The 12086-nt window shown below is 42.7% G+C and overlaps 2 protein-coding genes across 7 annotated transcripts in view; both read left to right on the forward strand.

The window, feature by feature from the left end:
* The window catches only part of kaznb (kazrin, periplakin interacting protein b), a 66695-nt gene extending 60458 nt beyond the window's left edge, over positions 1 to 6237 (forward strand). For 3 of the 5 annotated variants that reach the window (XM_057030026.1, XM_057030024.1, XM_057030028.1), the window contains 8 exons: positions 34 to 157; positions 2327 to 2517; positions 2604 to 2722; positions 2987 to 3218; positions 3396 to 3497; positions 3643 to 3809; positions 3984 to 4074; positions 4589 to 6237. In XM_057030026.1, coding sequence (XP_056886006.1) covers positions 34 to 157; positions 2327 to 2517; positions 2604 to 2722; positions 2987 to 3218; positions 3396 to 3497; positions 3643 to 3809; positions 3984 to 4074; positions 4589 to 4750 — 1188 coding nt within the window. In that variant the 3' untranslated portion in view covers positions 4751 to 6237. The remainder of the gene's footprint in view (positions 1 to 33; positions 158 to 2326; positions 2518 to 2603; positions 2723 to 2986; positions 3219 to 3395; positions 3498 to 3642; positions 3810 to 3983; positions 4075 to 4588) is intronic. The other 2 variants (XM_057030025.1, XM_057030027.1) reach the window with 2 other exon arrangements.
* Positions 6238 to 6857: 620 nt separating this feature from the next.
* On the forward strand, positions 6858 to 11118 carry tmem51b (transmembrane protein 51b). Of its 2 annotated transcripts, none has more exons than XM_057030031.1 (3): positions 6858 to 7225; positions 9204 to 9621; positions 9897 to 11118. In XM_057030031.1, exons 2-3 carry the CDS (start codon positions 9206 to 9208, stop codon positions 10327 to 10329), a joined length of 849 nt encoding a protein of 282 aa, XP_056886011.1. In that variant the 5' UTR covers positions 6858 to 7225; positions 9204 to 9205; the 3' UTR covers positions 10330 to 11118. The 2 variants fall into 2 exon arrangements, with proteins under 2 accessions (XP_056886011.1, XP_056886010.1); XM_057030030.1 differs by having other exon boundaries at positions 6860 to 7161.
* The last annotated feature ends 968 nt before the right edge of the window (positions 11119 to 12086 follow it).

Genomic DNA, 12086 nt, shown 5'->3' on the forward strand with positions numbered 1-12086 from the left:
ACCTGAGCTGCCTGTCTCCCTTACCCTGCTCAGTCTATGGAGGACCTGGAGGACCAGAAACGTAAGAAGAAGAAGGAGAAGATGACTCTGGGATCCCTGTCACGGGTGTTTACCCGGGGCAAGCAGCGCAAATCACTGGACCCCGGCCTGTTTGATGGTACAGCCACTCCCGATTATTACATAGAGGAAGATGCCGACTGGTGATGGTGTGTGTGTGTGTGTGTGTGTGTGTGTGTGTGTGTGTGTGTGTGTGTGTGTGTGTGTGTGTGTGTGTGTGTGTGTGTGTGTGTGTGTGTGTATCTGCAGAGGGGAAGGGGCTAAAATCCACAAATGTAAAGTATGTTCCCCTTAAACTGTATGTTTGTAAATGAGTTATATATTTATAAGTGTACACATATATGTATATATGTCTACATGCATATAAATATATACACGGGGTTATATTGTGTGTAGAAATGTCTATGTTGTATTATCTTCAAATGTCTTAATGCTTTTTAATAACTGGAGACTTGAAAGACTGCTGTTCATATGTAAATAGTTGTGAATCTCGTGTTTTTACTGTAAATATCATTTGCCTTTTTGTCAACATTACCTTTTTAATGCTTTGCAACATCACCTCTCCTACATGGCCATGACTTATTATTCTTTCCTAAGATTCTTCACCCTAAAATAGAACAAAAATTGGTGAAAGTTTAATGTTGATGTGAAAATAGTTGATGTGAAGACATGTTTAAGGCCTCCTCATCCCAGAATGTCCTATTTTTTATGATGAACGATTAATCTGCCAGTTTTGAAGCCCATACGCAGACACACACACGCATCACACCTGCTGCGGAACCCATGTGCGAGTGCCAAAGTTTAATAGCTCATCTTCAGAAACTGCCCACGTCATTCTGTCACCGTTTGCGCTGCTAGCCTGCTAGCATTGTTCACGACTGACACGTTTGTTACTGAGAACTAGCCTGACTAACGTGTGCCAACCCGTGAAAAACATGCATGATCCCTCTGTGTCAGCTGTCCATCACCAAGCAGATATGAATCACCACCACACTTTCTCCTGTGTTGCCTTTCCCCTCAGTGACTTACCTCCACCTGCATTCATAGAATGTGGAGCCCTTTTTTCCCTTAGACTTTATTTGCCTTCTTTGTAAAATTCCTCCCCATTTTTTGCAGCCGTGGCACCGATAGTTCTATGCTAAATGGTTTGTAATTTAGGAGATGTTCCATAAAATATATTGAGGTATTTTATTTTAAAAAGAGAAGATAAGAGTTAACTTTGAATATTTATCTGCCGCACATGTTGCAGCAAGATAGGGAGAAGCATTTTTCCAAATGAATTATAATTGAAATAAAATCTTATTTTAAAAATAAAAACCGGTAACTGAATGCATCTTTTGTGTTAGTTTTCTGTTCCATGAGTAGTCTTGTTCCTGAGTCCCAGTGTCTGTCCTCCTGCCATTTCTAATGGCAGCTCTCTCCTGACAGTGAGTAACTCCTCATCTGTGATTACCAACTGTCTGTTTATCTGCTCCGGGGATTATTCATATCACTCCCATCCATCCGACAAATTCAAGTTATTGTCATTGATGCAGCAAGGGTGTATGAAAGATGTAGCCGTCACATGGAACGTTTTATTTACTTACTTGAGAACAAATGAGATAACACACAGCTCTGCCTGGATTCTTCAGTTTAGTGTGAATCATAGTTGTCTAAAGTTAATGTGCAGAGGTGGGGTGTTTTATGAAAAATCCCTGTGTCTCTAACACTATCCTACATGATCATCTGGTAGCCGCTGACAGGTTTTAATACTTCATAACCACTAGGTCCAGGTCACTGCAATGAATGTCAATAAAATGATTTTAGTATTTATTTAATTTCGGCTTTAAATACACATGATTATCTTGAAAATGATCTCTATTGTTAAGTTTTCCCCAAAAGTTAAAACTCGACTTTTTTATTTGCAGGTTTAGTGAGTTGTTGTAGCTCCATCTAGTGGTCAAAGTGTGTAACCCCACCCATTAACAAGTATCATTCAAATATAAAAACCCAGCAAAAACTCTCAACTTGGAGAAAGATAAAGATGTCCGTCTTTAGCATTACTGATTAGATTTTTCCTCCTTTTCAACTACTAGTATTCCAGGCACAGACAGCATCTACAGGCTTCTATATTTTTCTTGGAGTCTCAGATATTCAGGTGCACATTATGATGCAAACATCCTGGTTCTTATGTCGATGTCTCTGCAGATCAGACATGTCTTTTTGATTTCTGTGTCCCTCTGATCCTCAATCCCTTCCTGCATGCCACACTGTAATCTGACCAATGCAGACACTGACAGCCTTACACAGCAGAGCTTGTCTGATGGAGAGGAGCAGTTGGACCGCCTCCAGCAGGCTGAGCTCACTCGAAACATGCGCATGTCGCTGTGGAGGGCAGGTGCTGTCCAGGCCTGGCTGGAAGTTGTTATGGGAATGCCCATGTACCTCCGCGCTTGCTCCGAAAATGTCAAAAGTGGCAAGGTACATGCACCACAAGGCCCTGTTTCCACTTATCTGATGTGTATTTAGATGTTGTTGTAAAAGAGGAGCGGATCTCTGGTGTTCAGGTGCTGCTGGGTCTGACAGATGAGGATTTGGAGTTGGGTCTGGGCATCACCCACCCCATCCATCGCAGGAAACTAAGACTGGCCATTGAGGATTACAGGAGAGCTGAAGGGGATCAAAAGTGAGCAGCATCTAACAGGACCCTTCCACAAACTTGGTGTAATGTTGCGTACAATGTGTTTTATTTAGGCAATAAAGACGAGGCTATCTTTTATGTATTTACTAGTAATTACTAAACTAAAAGAAAGAGAAGAAACCCAGTCCAGTTGACAGAGAAAACTACCTTGGATACAATGACCTGGATGACTGAGAATTTACACAGACATCTTGTAAACTAAAAGTCCTTTTACCTCTGCTGATCGCTGCTGTCTAAATCATCACCCAGACTATCAAAGGCCTCTGAGCTGGACCATCACTGGGTTGCCACATCATGGCTAAGTGATGTGGGGCTGCCTCAGTACTCCCAGACGTTCCAGACTCATCTAGTGGACGGACGGGTGCTGAACTCCCTGGGCCACCGCGACCTTGAGCAGTTCCTCAACATCAGCGACCAGAACCACCAGACCAGTCTGCTGCTTGGGATCCAGCTCCTGCAGATCGTCAGCTTCGATAGAGAGGTGAGTTCATATGCGAGGCCTTGAGTCGGGCACACTGGAGAAACTCCATGTGATGTCTGTTACAGTGGGCCTGAGCAGGAGTCCCTCACCACTGCATTATCTCAGCAGGCACTCTTCCTTCCCTAACCTCTTCCTGTGTCGCTGCCTTGGTTATCTCCTATTTTTGTGTTTTCACAGGCTCTGCAGGCCCGGCGGGCCAAGTGCGAGCATCAGAACTGGGACCCCCTTGTTTGGACAAGTCACAGAGTAATCAAGTGGATTAAAGATATAGACCTGAAGGTGGGTGGGAGGTCAGTGGTGACTGTTCTGTTTTTCTCAGCAGATAAGCAGTCAGAGACACCCTCAAAAAAACAACCACTGCCTCGTTGAGCGAATGCAAAAGAAGAGAATCACATGGACTTAAAAAAGACTTTGTGTTCCTCAGGAGTTTGCAGACAACCTCCAGGGTAAAGGGATTCATGGGGCGCTGCTGGCTCTGGATCCATCCTTTGACACAGACGCCCTGGCTAAAGCTCTGGGGATCCCCACTAACAAACACATGCTGCATCAGCACCTGTACGAGGAGATGAAGTCATTATCCATCCTGCACAGGTACGAGTGCAGCGGCCAGCCGAGCTCGTCCCTCCTCCCTAACGTAAAAGCCCTGCTGCTCATCAATATTTAAAACACCTTCGCCTACAGTTATTTAAGCTCAAAATAACTTTAATCACACATATAACGTTATGCAGATGGACTCAAATGTTCTGTTCCTCCTCTCATGCCCAGAAGTACAGCTCAGAACAGTGAAGTTTACAGTTCCACATCACTTCTGGCTGTTAACCGCTTTTCTGAGGACAGAGTCAAAACATTCTCTAAGGTAAAGTCAAACACCCAGGGTTGCGCGTAAGTAAATGATGGATCAACATTGGCATGACCTTTCAATGAACCGAGGACTGTGGAGGCTACTGGTATTTGACTGGAAAACCTTTTTATTTGACTGGTGACATGAATGGCTGTGTTCTGTGTAGCTGTTATAATGCTCAGATAAATAACTAATAAGAGGACCAAGCAACCAGCCTTGAGGGACACGGTTCATAACATTAATGATGGCTATGCAGAACCCTTTATTCCAGTGACTAGAATAAAGTATCACTGGTGTGGAGCCATCAAATAGGATGTCGAGAGGGTTTTGGAAGATTTATATTGTAGTTTGGATTTTAGGAGCTACCACATTTGTACAGAAGGTCAGTAGATTTAACCAACATTCTACAAAACTCTGTTTTCTATGGGGATGAAAATATCATGAAGACTAGCACACTGGATATTTTCAGCCTAACGCTGGACTTTCTCAAAAAGCAATAGTGATTTGTGGTTGTGTTTTCCTTTTCTAGAGTCCTCTGAGGTTCCGCAGAAACAGCCAGTTTGTGGAGCGAGGCCAGAGCTTCCAGAGCAGCTGCAGCTCTCTGCCCAGAGAGGCCAGAGTTCAGGCCATCCCTCGGGCTAAAGGCAGCCCCGTGCACACATACAAGAGTGTTGAAATCACCAACATCTGAAGTGACCTCCGCCCGCATTGCTCCAATTGTTTACATTATTATCGTATTGTGACTCTTTACTGCGGCGGGTGATCTGCAACACTGCTGCTAGTTACGTTAAAGCGGTTTACGATCAATTCACTTTATTAAACCGATTCAACATATGACTGTTTTGGCAAAAAGCAGCATGGCAGAAGGTGTATTGATAAACCATCTGTGGATGATTTATCAATATGATGCGTATTGATCTTTCTCGATGCCTTACATGAAAGAAATCTCACGGTCACATTTTTATTTAATAATTAATTAATCAGTTCACCAAAATTCAATTCATTAAAAGCTATTTTTAGAGTTTAGGAGATTGACCTGTCCTGGCTACCCCAGAGATGTGACGTTTCAGCACCTTTCCATAAACGTATCCTGATTATTGTTGTTCTTCATATTATAGACTTCAATTTAAGCCATTTTTCTATGTAAAATATATTATATTATATTATATTATATTATATTATATTATATTATATTATATTTGCATGACAGACAGACAGACAGACAGACAGACAGAACTGAAGCTCCAGCAGTGATGTTTCTTAACAATCTTTATTGTTCTTATTTTCATAAAGACGTTATATAATCCAACAGACAATTGATTATGTGCTGATTGATTACACGAATGAAAATGAATGAAATTAAATTAAGCGTTGAGTTTCATAGAGTTTGATTTATTAACTATATCAAATTGTTTCAGTTTTGCTTTATAATAAAATGTGTCTTTTCATCTAAAGGAAAGGGGACATAATTTTGGAAAGTGGCTCTGAATTTACAAATAAACTTAAAGACAGTTGCATGTGTATAACCCAGACTGGTTAATGTCCTGAGAGAATGGAGCAGCAATAAATGTGTGTGTTTAGACAGTATGCAGTCATCCTGTCAACTATCGTTATTGTCACATAGTACAAAATGAATCATTAGTGTCAAACTGTCAAAACTGTCATATTGTCAACGTTGTCAAAATGAAATTATCATAGTCATAATTTCCAACACCATTCAAGCAGTTCTGTCACATTGTAATGTGAACACCCTGAAGGAACTCATATTTGCATATTTTATATAGTTCATTTTTTACTACAGAAGTTTAAGTCAACTTTCCTGTTCACGAGAATGAAAACACACATGTGAGCTGAACTGTCTCACTGTGTACAGCTGCAAGCCGGATGTTAAACCAAACAGAAAAAAGGTTTGTCTGTCACTCTCTGGGCGTCGCCTCCGTCCTCGACAGACTCGTTGATGGAGCAGGAAGACAAGACCTGTTGGAACTTGTGTGAAGAAACGTAAGACTGAAACCGCGCGTGCTGAAACGACACATACCCGTGTCACCCTCTGCAGCTTTGCAGCAAGCTAAATTGACATTTGGGTTGGTTCAGTCCATATTTCCAGAAAAAAGAAACATAAGAGCCCAATTATTTGTATGTTTTGCAAATTTACAATAAATTCAGAAGTATGTTTAAGTGTTTTGTTTAAATACTAGACTGAATACCATCCGCAGAAAGTTTACATATTGGTCTATAGTTTAATATCCTGTGGATAATATCTACTCTGAATACTTGCTGCCTGAATGACACACAGACCTGAAATCATGATTCACCCTGTGGTGACACTAAATGCGATTCGATTCGAATGATAAAAAAAAAAGTCTTAAAAGTCAATAAAATCAATTACTAAGGAATATTTTCTTAACAACAACAACCACCGAGCACAGGCCTCTGTCATGCAGGCCGTTTCCCCTGCATATTGTGACCCATAGTATAGTGTATATGGCAGTTGTAATACAAGATTAGATAACACAGTAGATTGTATGATTAAAAGTACCGTGGCTTTGAACTTTGGAGAATCAAATCTTTGGAAGATATACTTTTCATGTTATTTGGTTAACAAAAAAAATCTGACTGGAGCATCTAATTATGAATATAATATACAAATAGCATACTTTACTTCTTAATTGTAAAGAATTATATTCTATTGAGGTATGTTTTTATAATTCTACAGGGGTGTATTTTAATTACATATTATTCCAATGTTATTGTCATGTCTTGACTGGATTTCCTTTGTGGAATCTATTTCCGGTCTGCGGCGGAAGTAGATCGGGCGGCTGTAGGACCGCGCGGAAATCACAGTAGCGCTCCAGTCGAGTCTTCGGACGCCTAACTTAACATTTTAACTAAGTTCTGTTTCAATTCCTTTATTATCTGTTCTTCCGAATATTGTAAATAAAGACTGCGTGGTTTACGTGCGTGGATCAGGACGTCGCGTTTTTCGCGCCGGTGCCTTTTATGCTTGTCTGTTCCTCCCCCGGGTCTTCCTGAAAACACCTGCGTGCTTCAGGTAACTCACCGATGAAGAGGGAAGTCCTTGGACACTGACACCGTGAAAAGGTGAGGCCGCTCCCGGATCAGCTCCTTCGGGGGAGTCTTTGGAGATAAATGATCTCGCCTTATTGTGAGTGTGTATTTTATCAGACTAGATAAAGAGCTCCTTTAATTGGGGGGGGGGCAGGTCGTCCCTCCTCCACGCTTCCAGCCTACGTGTTGGAGAAGTGAAAGCATGGCTCATTCATGCACTTTTAGCCTTCCGTGTTCAGATTAAAAGCACATGCAGGGGTTAGTCCCGTGATTCTGGGGATGTTACATGTCTGACGTGTGTGGCAGCAGGTCACACCCATGGATCCTACAGGTGAAGGCCTTCCACCTGTGGGAAGGAAACATTCCTTTTTTTTTCCAGTGGGTGGGGGCTCTCAGCCTAGTTGGTGTGTGCATGTTACCTTTACCTTGCAGATCCAGTTACAGGGTAGTTTTAAATTATACAGAATCTCAATAAAAACTGTGTAGTTCAGGTCTCAGTGTTAATGGAGGTGGAAGGACAGGTGTTATTGGCAGGAATGGGATATTCTGGTCATTTCAATGTTGTGTTACGGTCGTTCGCTGCCAGAATTATTACTTATTCATTTACAACTAAATTACTGTATCTTATGCATGCATTTTTGGAATGATCTTTTATTTTTTTCTCTTTTTTTTTTTTCTGTAATGACTCTTATACCTGAAATTATGGTCTTACTGCAGCGGCTAATACCGATGAATCTGCCACAGCTGCCTTTGACAGTCAGTTCTAATTATTGGGACGGTGGTTATAAAAATGTAATAATACTTTCAGGTCCACCACTCATTTAACTGAAACAATCGGGATTTACTGAAAGTGTAGAGTTGTGGCTTTCATATGCGGTTGTAGCCATTTCACTCAGCTTTACCACCATTTTCTGAAGTGGTTGCCGGGCAGTGTCATTGGTGGGTGAAATGCTGCTGTTGTGGCCGCATCCCGCTTCAAGTTAGCTGGATAAACTGGTAATACAAGGATGTTTCTCTGGCTGCCAGTGGATAAAAACCCTAAAAAGCAGCTGAGAGATTGTGATGGCAGAGAGCAAGGCCGGTGAACTGTGAGTGCACACTCCGCTTTGTTTGCATGGTTTATGGCTGCCAGGCATCCTGTCGTCTGTCGTCAGCTGTAGATTGTATTTATGTATCAAATGTGGAAAAATAATTATTTTTCATCAAACTGTATCATTGACTTTGTCGTATTTTCTGTACAATACATGAGAAAACGCAATTTATCAGCTTCGTGGTGACATCAGTGGTAGGGGGCTCGGGATCTCCTTGGCTTTCTGAGCTTAAATAGGAGTGCTCACAGACAAGACAGGAGAGGATTATCTGTCCCTGAGCTAGAATTTTTGTGTAAATGGCATTAAAACAGACCTATTTGCCTTGCTAAGTGTTAAGTGACTTGTCTAAAATGAGCCGTTTTACAGGCTATGTACCGAGCTCGCAACAACTGCTCAAATAATGATGTAGCCATGCATGAACGTTGCACAGCACGCCCACTGTTGCTGAGCAAACGCTGGGATTTTACTGCCAGCGTTCCATCGTTTTTGGTTTATCCATAATGTTAGCTCGACCTTCACCAAAACAGAACAAAGTGCCATACAGGAAAAGTCCCGCGCACGTGCCTTTCACATTGATTGTGAGGGTTCGGGCTTTGCTAACGACTGCTATCTTCGTGATGTGACTGATTTTTGAGCCAGTGCGTTCCTCCAGCATGACTCATTCCTGCATGAGTCTGTCATGTTGAGACATGTGGACCTGCCACCTGTTTTCCCATTAACGTCTTGTGTCCCACTGGTGCTACTGGAAGAGTGTAAAATCCCAACTTCCAGCACGGTTGCATTGATTTGATCTTAAATGCTGTCATTTAGCAATATCTTTAATTAAACATCGGTCATTGTAGAAGCGAAAATATTATTGTTATATTGTTCCTATATTTTTGTAGGAGATCAGATAATCTTTCTTAAATTTCCTTTTAACCAGTACGGAACGCCAGATTTCCAGTTTTGCCCTCATCTTTCTCCCTATTTCCGTTTGCTCTGCAGAGATGTGTTCTAACCGGAGTATTTGTGGCGGTAACAACCGTCCCAGAAGATCCTCCAGCTCAGACGGCGGCGGTTCCGGAACTCACTATGCCCTGTGCGCTCTCGGAGTGGGACTCATCGCCCTGGGCATCGTCATGATCGTGTGGACCGTCATTCCCTTGGATGGGGAGGCGCCCGGCAGCTCCACCACGCCCTCATCCGGAAACGTCACCGTGCCTGACGTCGACGACGCTGACGAGGACCAGACAGACACCACCAAGTCCTCCACAGTAGCCATGGTGCTGGTTGGTGTCGGGGCGATCTTGTTGGTTTTATCGATTTGCCTCGGCGTGAGGAGCAAGAGGGCCCGCAGCACAGGCACCCAGGGGACGACCGCAGTCCTCCTCGCCAGCAGTTTGCCAGGGCAGCAGGAGGAGCCGTGAGTCACTTTAGAGAAATAGACTGGATATTATCGATGACATCATTAGGACACGATTTATTTACATTTTACGCTAACGATACTAAGAAGTGATCAGACTGGACAGATGGTGAACAAAGGAGTGTAGAAAAATATGGCTTTACTTGTTCTCATTTTTAAAAATGGCAGTAAAGAATGAGTGGACCCACAAATAATCAATTTTATTTAACGTGTGTATGTTGTGTATGTTTGTGTTCATATTATGGAACAAATAATGACATCTCCCCCCCCATCAGAGCCGTGGACCCTGCGACGTTCAGCGTGCCGAGCTACGACGAGGTCGTCGGCAGCGACGAGTTCCCCGTCCGCCAGAGTAACCTCCGCCACAGCACCTCCCAGCTGCCGTCCTATGAGGACATCATTGCCGCCGTGGAGAACGAGGGGGCGGTTCCCGCCAACAACCATACCGAGAACTCGCATCTCGCCGACGGCACGTCAGCCCCGGCTCAGGCCACCGAGGGGCCCCCGGCCCCCGGGCCCGTGCCCGCCCGCAGCAGCAGCCGGGCCAGCCGCTTGCTGCGGCCCCTCCGCGTGAGGAGGATAAAGTCGGACAAACTGCACCTGAAGGATTTCCGCCTCCAGATCCGCAGCCCCACCCAGAACCCAGTCACCATTGAACCCATCACCCCGCCGCCCCAGTATGACAACAAGACGCCTGAATTTGAGTAGATTTTCTTCCATCTGTTCCCCATATAAAGGGATATAAAGGGTAGCATTCAGGAAGTCCACTGAGAGGCTGGGATGGAGGCCATGTACGCTCACTCCAGAAATGATTCTAACACTCTGGCTGTCCACTGACGGGTCGTCTGATTGGCATATTTATTCTGTATTAAAGCAGTTAACTCTGAAAGACTCGGATCATTGTTCCAAACACTACTTGTCACGTGTCAGACGGTTTATTTTGTTAAATGTTATATTGACTCTTACGTTTTGATTACTTTAGCTGCAGGAAGCTTTAAGCCATGAGGGTAAATATTTATGCAGATTTTAAAATTGTATCAACATGTGTTATACTTAAAGAAACTGTGGAGACACTCTGTCTGTTCTCATTTGTGAAATGCTTTTCGAAGCTCTGTGAAGATCGGCGTGATCTGGAGAATACTGGAAATGTGTGTCCCCAGCAAACCAGGAGAAATCTGGTGTTTTGTGTATGGTAATCTGAGAATGCTTTTGCTATATGGTTTTAAAAGTGTTGTAATGTTTGTGGCAAATAAATGTTTGTTTTATTTGGGATGTACATCTCGATTTTGTTTTTACCAACCGCAATGAAAATCATTTCAAGAGCTGTTTAAACCATTGTCGTCATGAAAACAACCAAATAAAATGTCGAGTTCCACCACGCGCTGGTGCCAAACGCAGAAATTTGATTGTGGTCTGTTTTGTTAGATTTAGAGTTGTTTATCTGAAGAACTCACTGTTTTTGTATGCAGAAGTTAATAAAATCAAACTGTAAATGTTTGCTGCCTTATTTTTTGGCCATGACAAGGGTGAGACAGTCGAAACACATGCACATGAGGTTGACCAGAGGATCTTAACTTGTCTGTGCATGTGTGTGTGTGTGTTTGTGTGTGTGTATGTGTGTGTGTGTCCTGCTGACCCTGCATAGGGTGTATAACTGCCCCGCCTCCACCCATTTCCGGATTAGATTACAGCACCCCTGTGACCCCGTAATAAGCGGCGTTAAAAGAAAATGTAAATAAATTAAGTCATTATTGTTTAGCGCCCCCCGGCGGGCAAGAGTGGTACATGATTATTAGATTTACTGTAATCACCACATCCAGGTGTTATTTTTACAGATCAACTGTGCTTTAAAGAAAGTAATTGTTATTAAATTGCATGATGATGTTCGTTATTTGATTTAGTTAGATTTTAGTGGAAAGGCATTTAGTTACAAATGGAGGCCATAGCAACATTATTCTTAATGATGTGTGACGCTTGTCAATACATCACACAGCTTCAGCACTTTCCATGTCTTATCTAATATGTAAAAATAGAATGATATTTTGACTTTATAGTCTGGTCTGTTACCACGGTAATAACGCTGCAACAAACCAATGATACCGTCTCCACTTAGATATAAAAGCTTTGCAATAATTTGATAGTTTGGAAAAATAATTATCGCTTTGCTAAAAGTGTAAATCAATATCAGAAAGTTTCTCCTTAAGATATTAAAAGTGCGGCGTTACATTTAAGTGTGTCGTAGGCTATTTGCTCGGGCTGCTGGTTGGTCGTTTGATCCATTTTATCATGTTTGACAGCGCAAAGACGCGTGTATGTTTAGTCTGAGACGTGGGACGCGACTATCCTTAAGCTCTTAAATAAATGTCGCGTTAAACGGGCGCACAAACACAAGTTTTCCCTCTCAGACTCCGCTGGAGTCGCCTTTAGGGTCCTCAAATATGTACTCAAGACAAAAAGGTTATTAC

The sequence above is a fragment of the Takifugu flavidus genome, chromosome 4 (genome assembly GCF_003711565.1).
Source record: "Takifugu flavidus isolate HTHZ2018 chromosome 4, ASM371156v2, whole genome shotgun sequence".
NCBI lineage: Eukaryota > Metazoa > Chordata > Actinopteri > Tetraodontiformes > Tetraodontidae > Takifugu > Takifugu flavidus.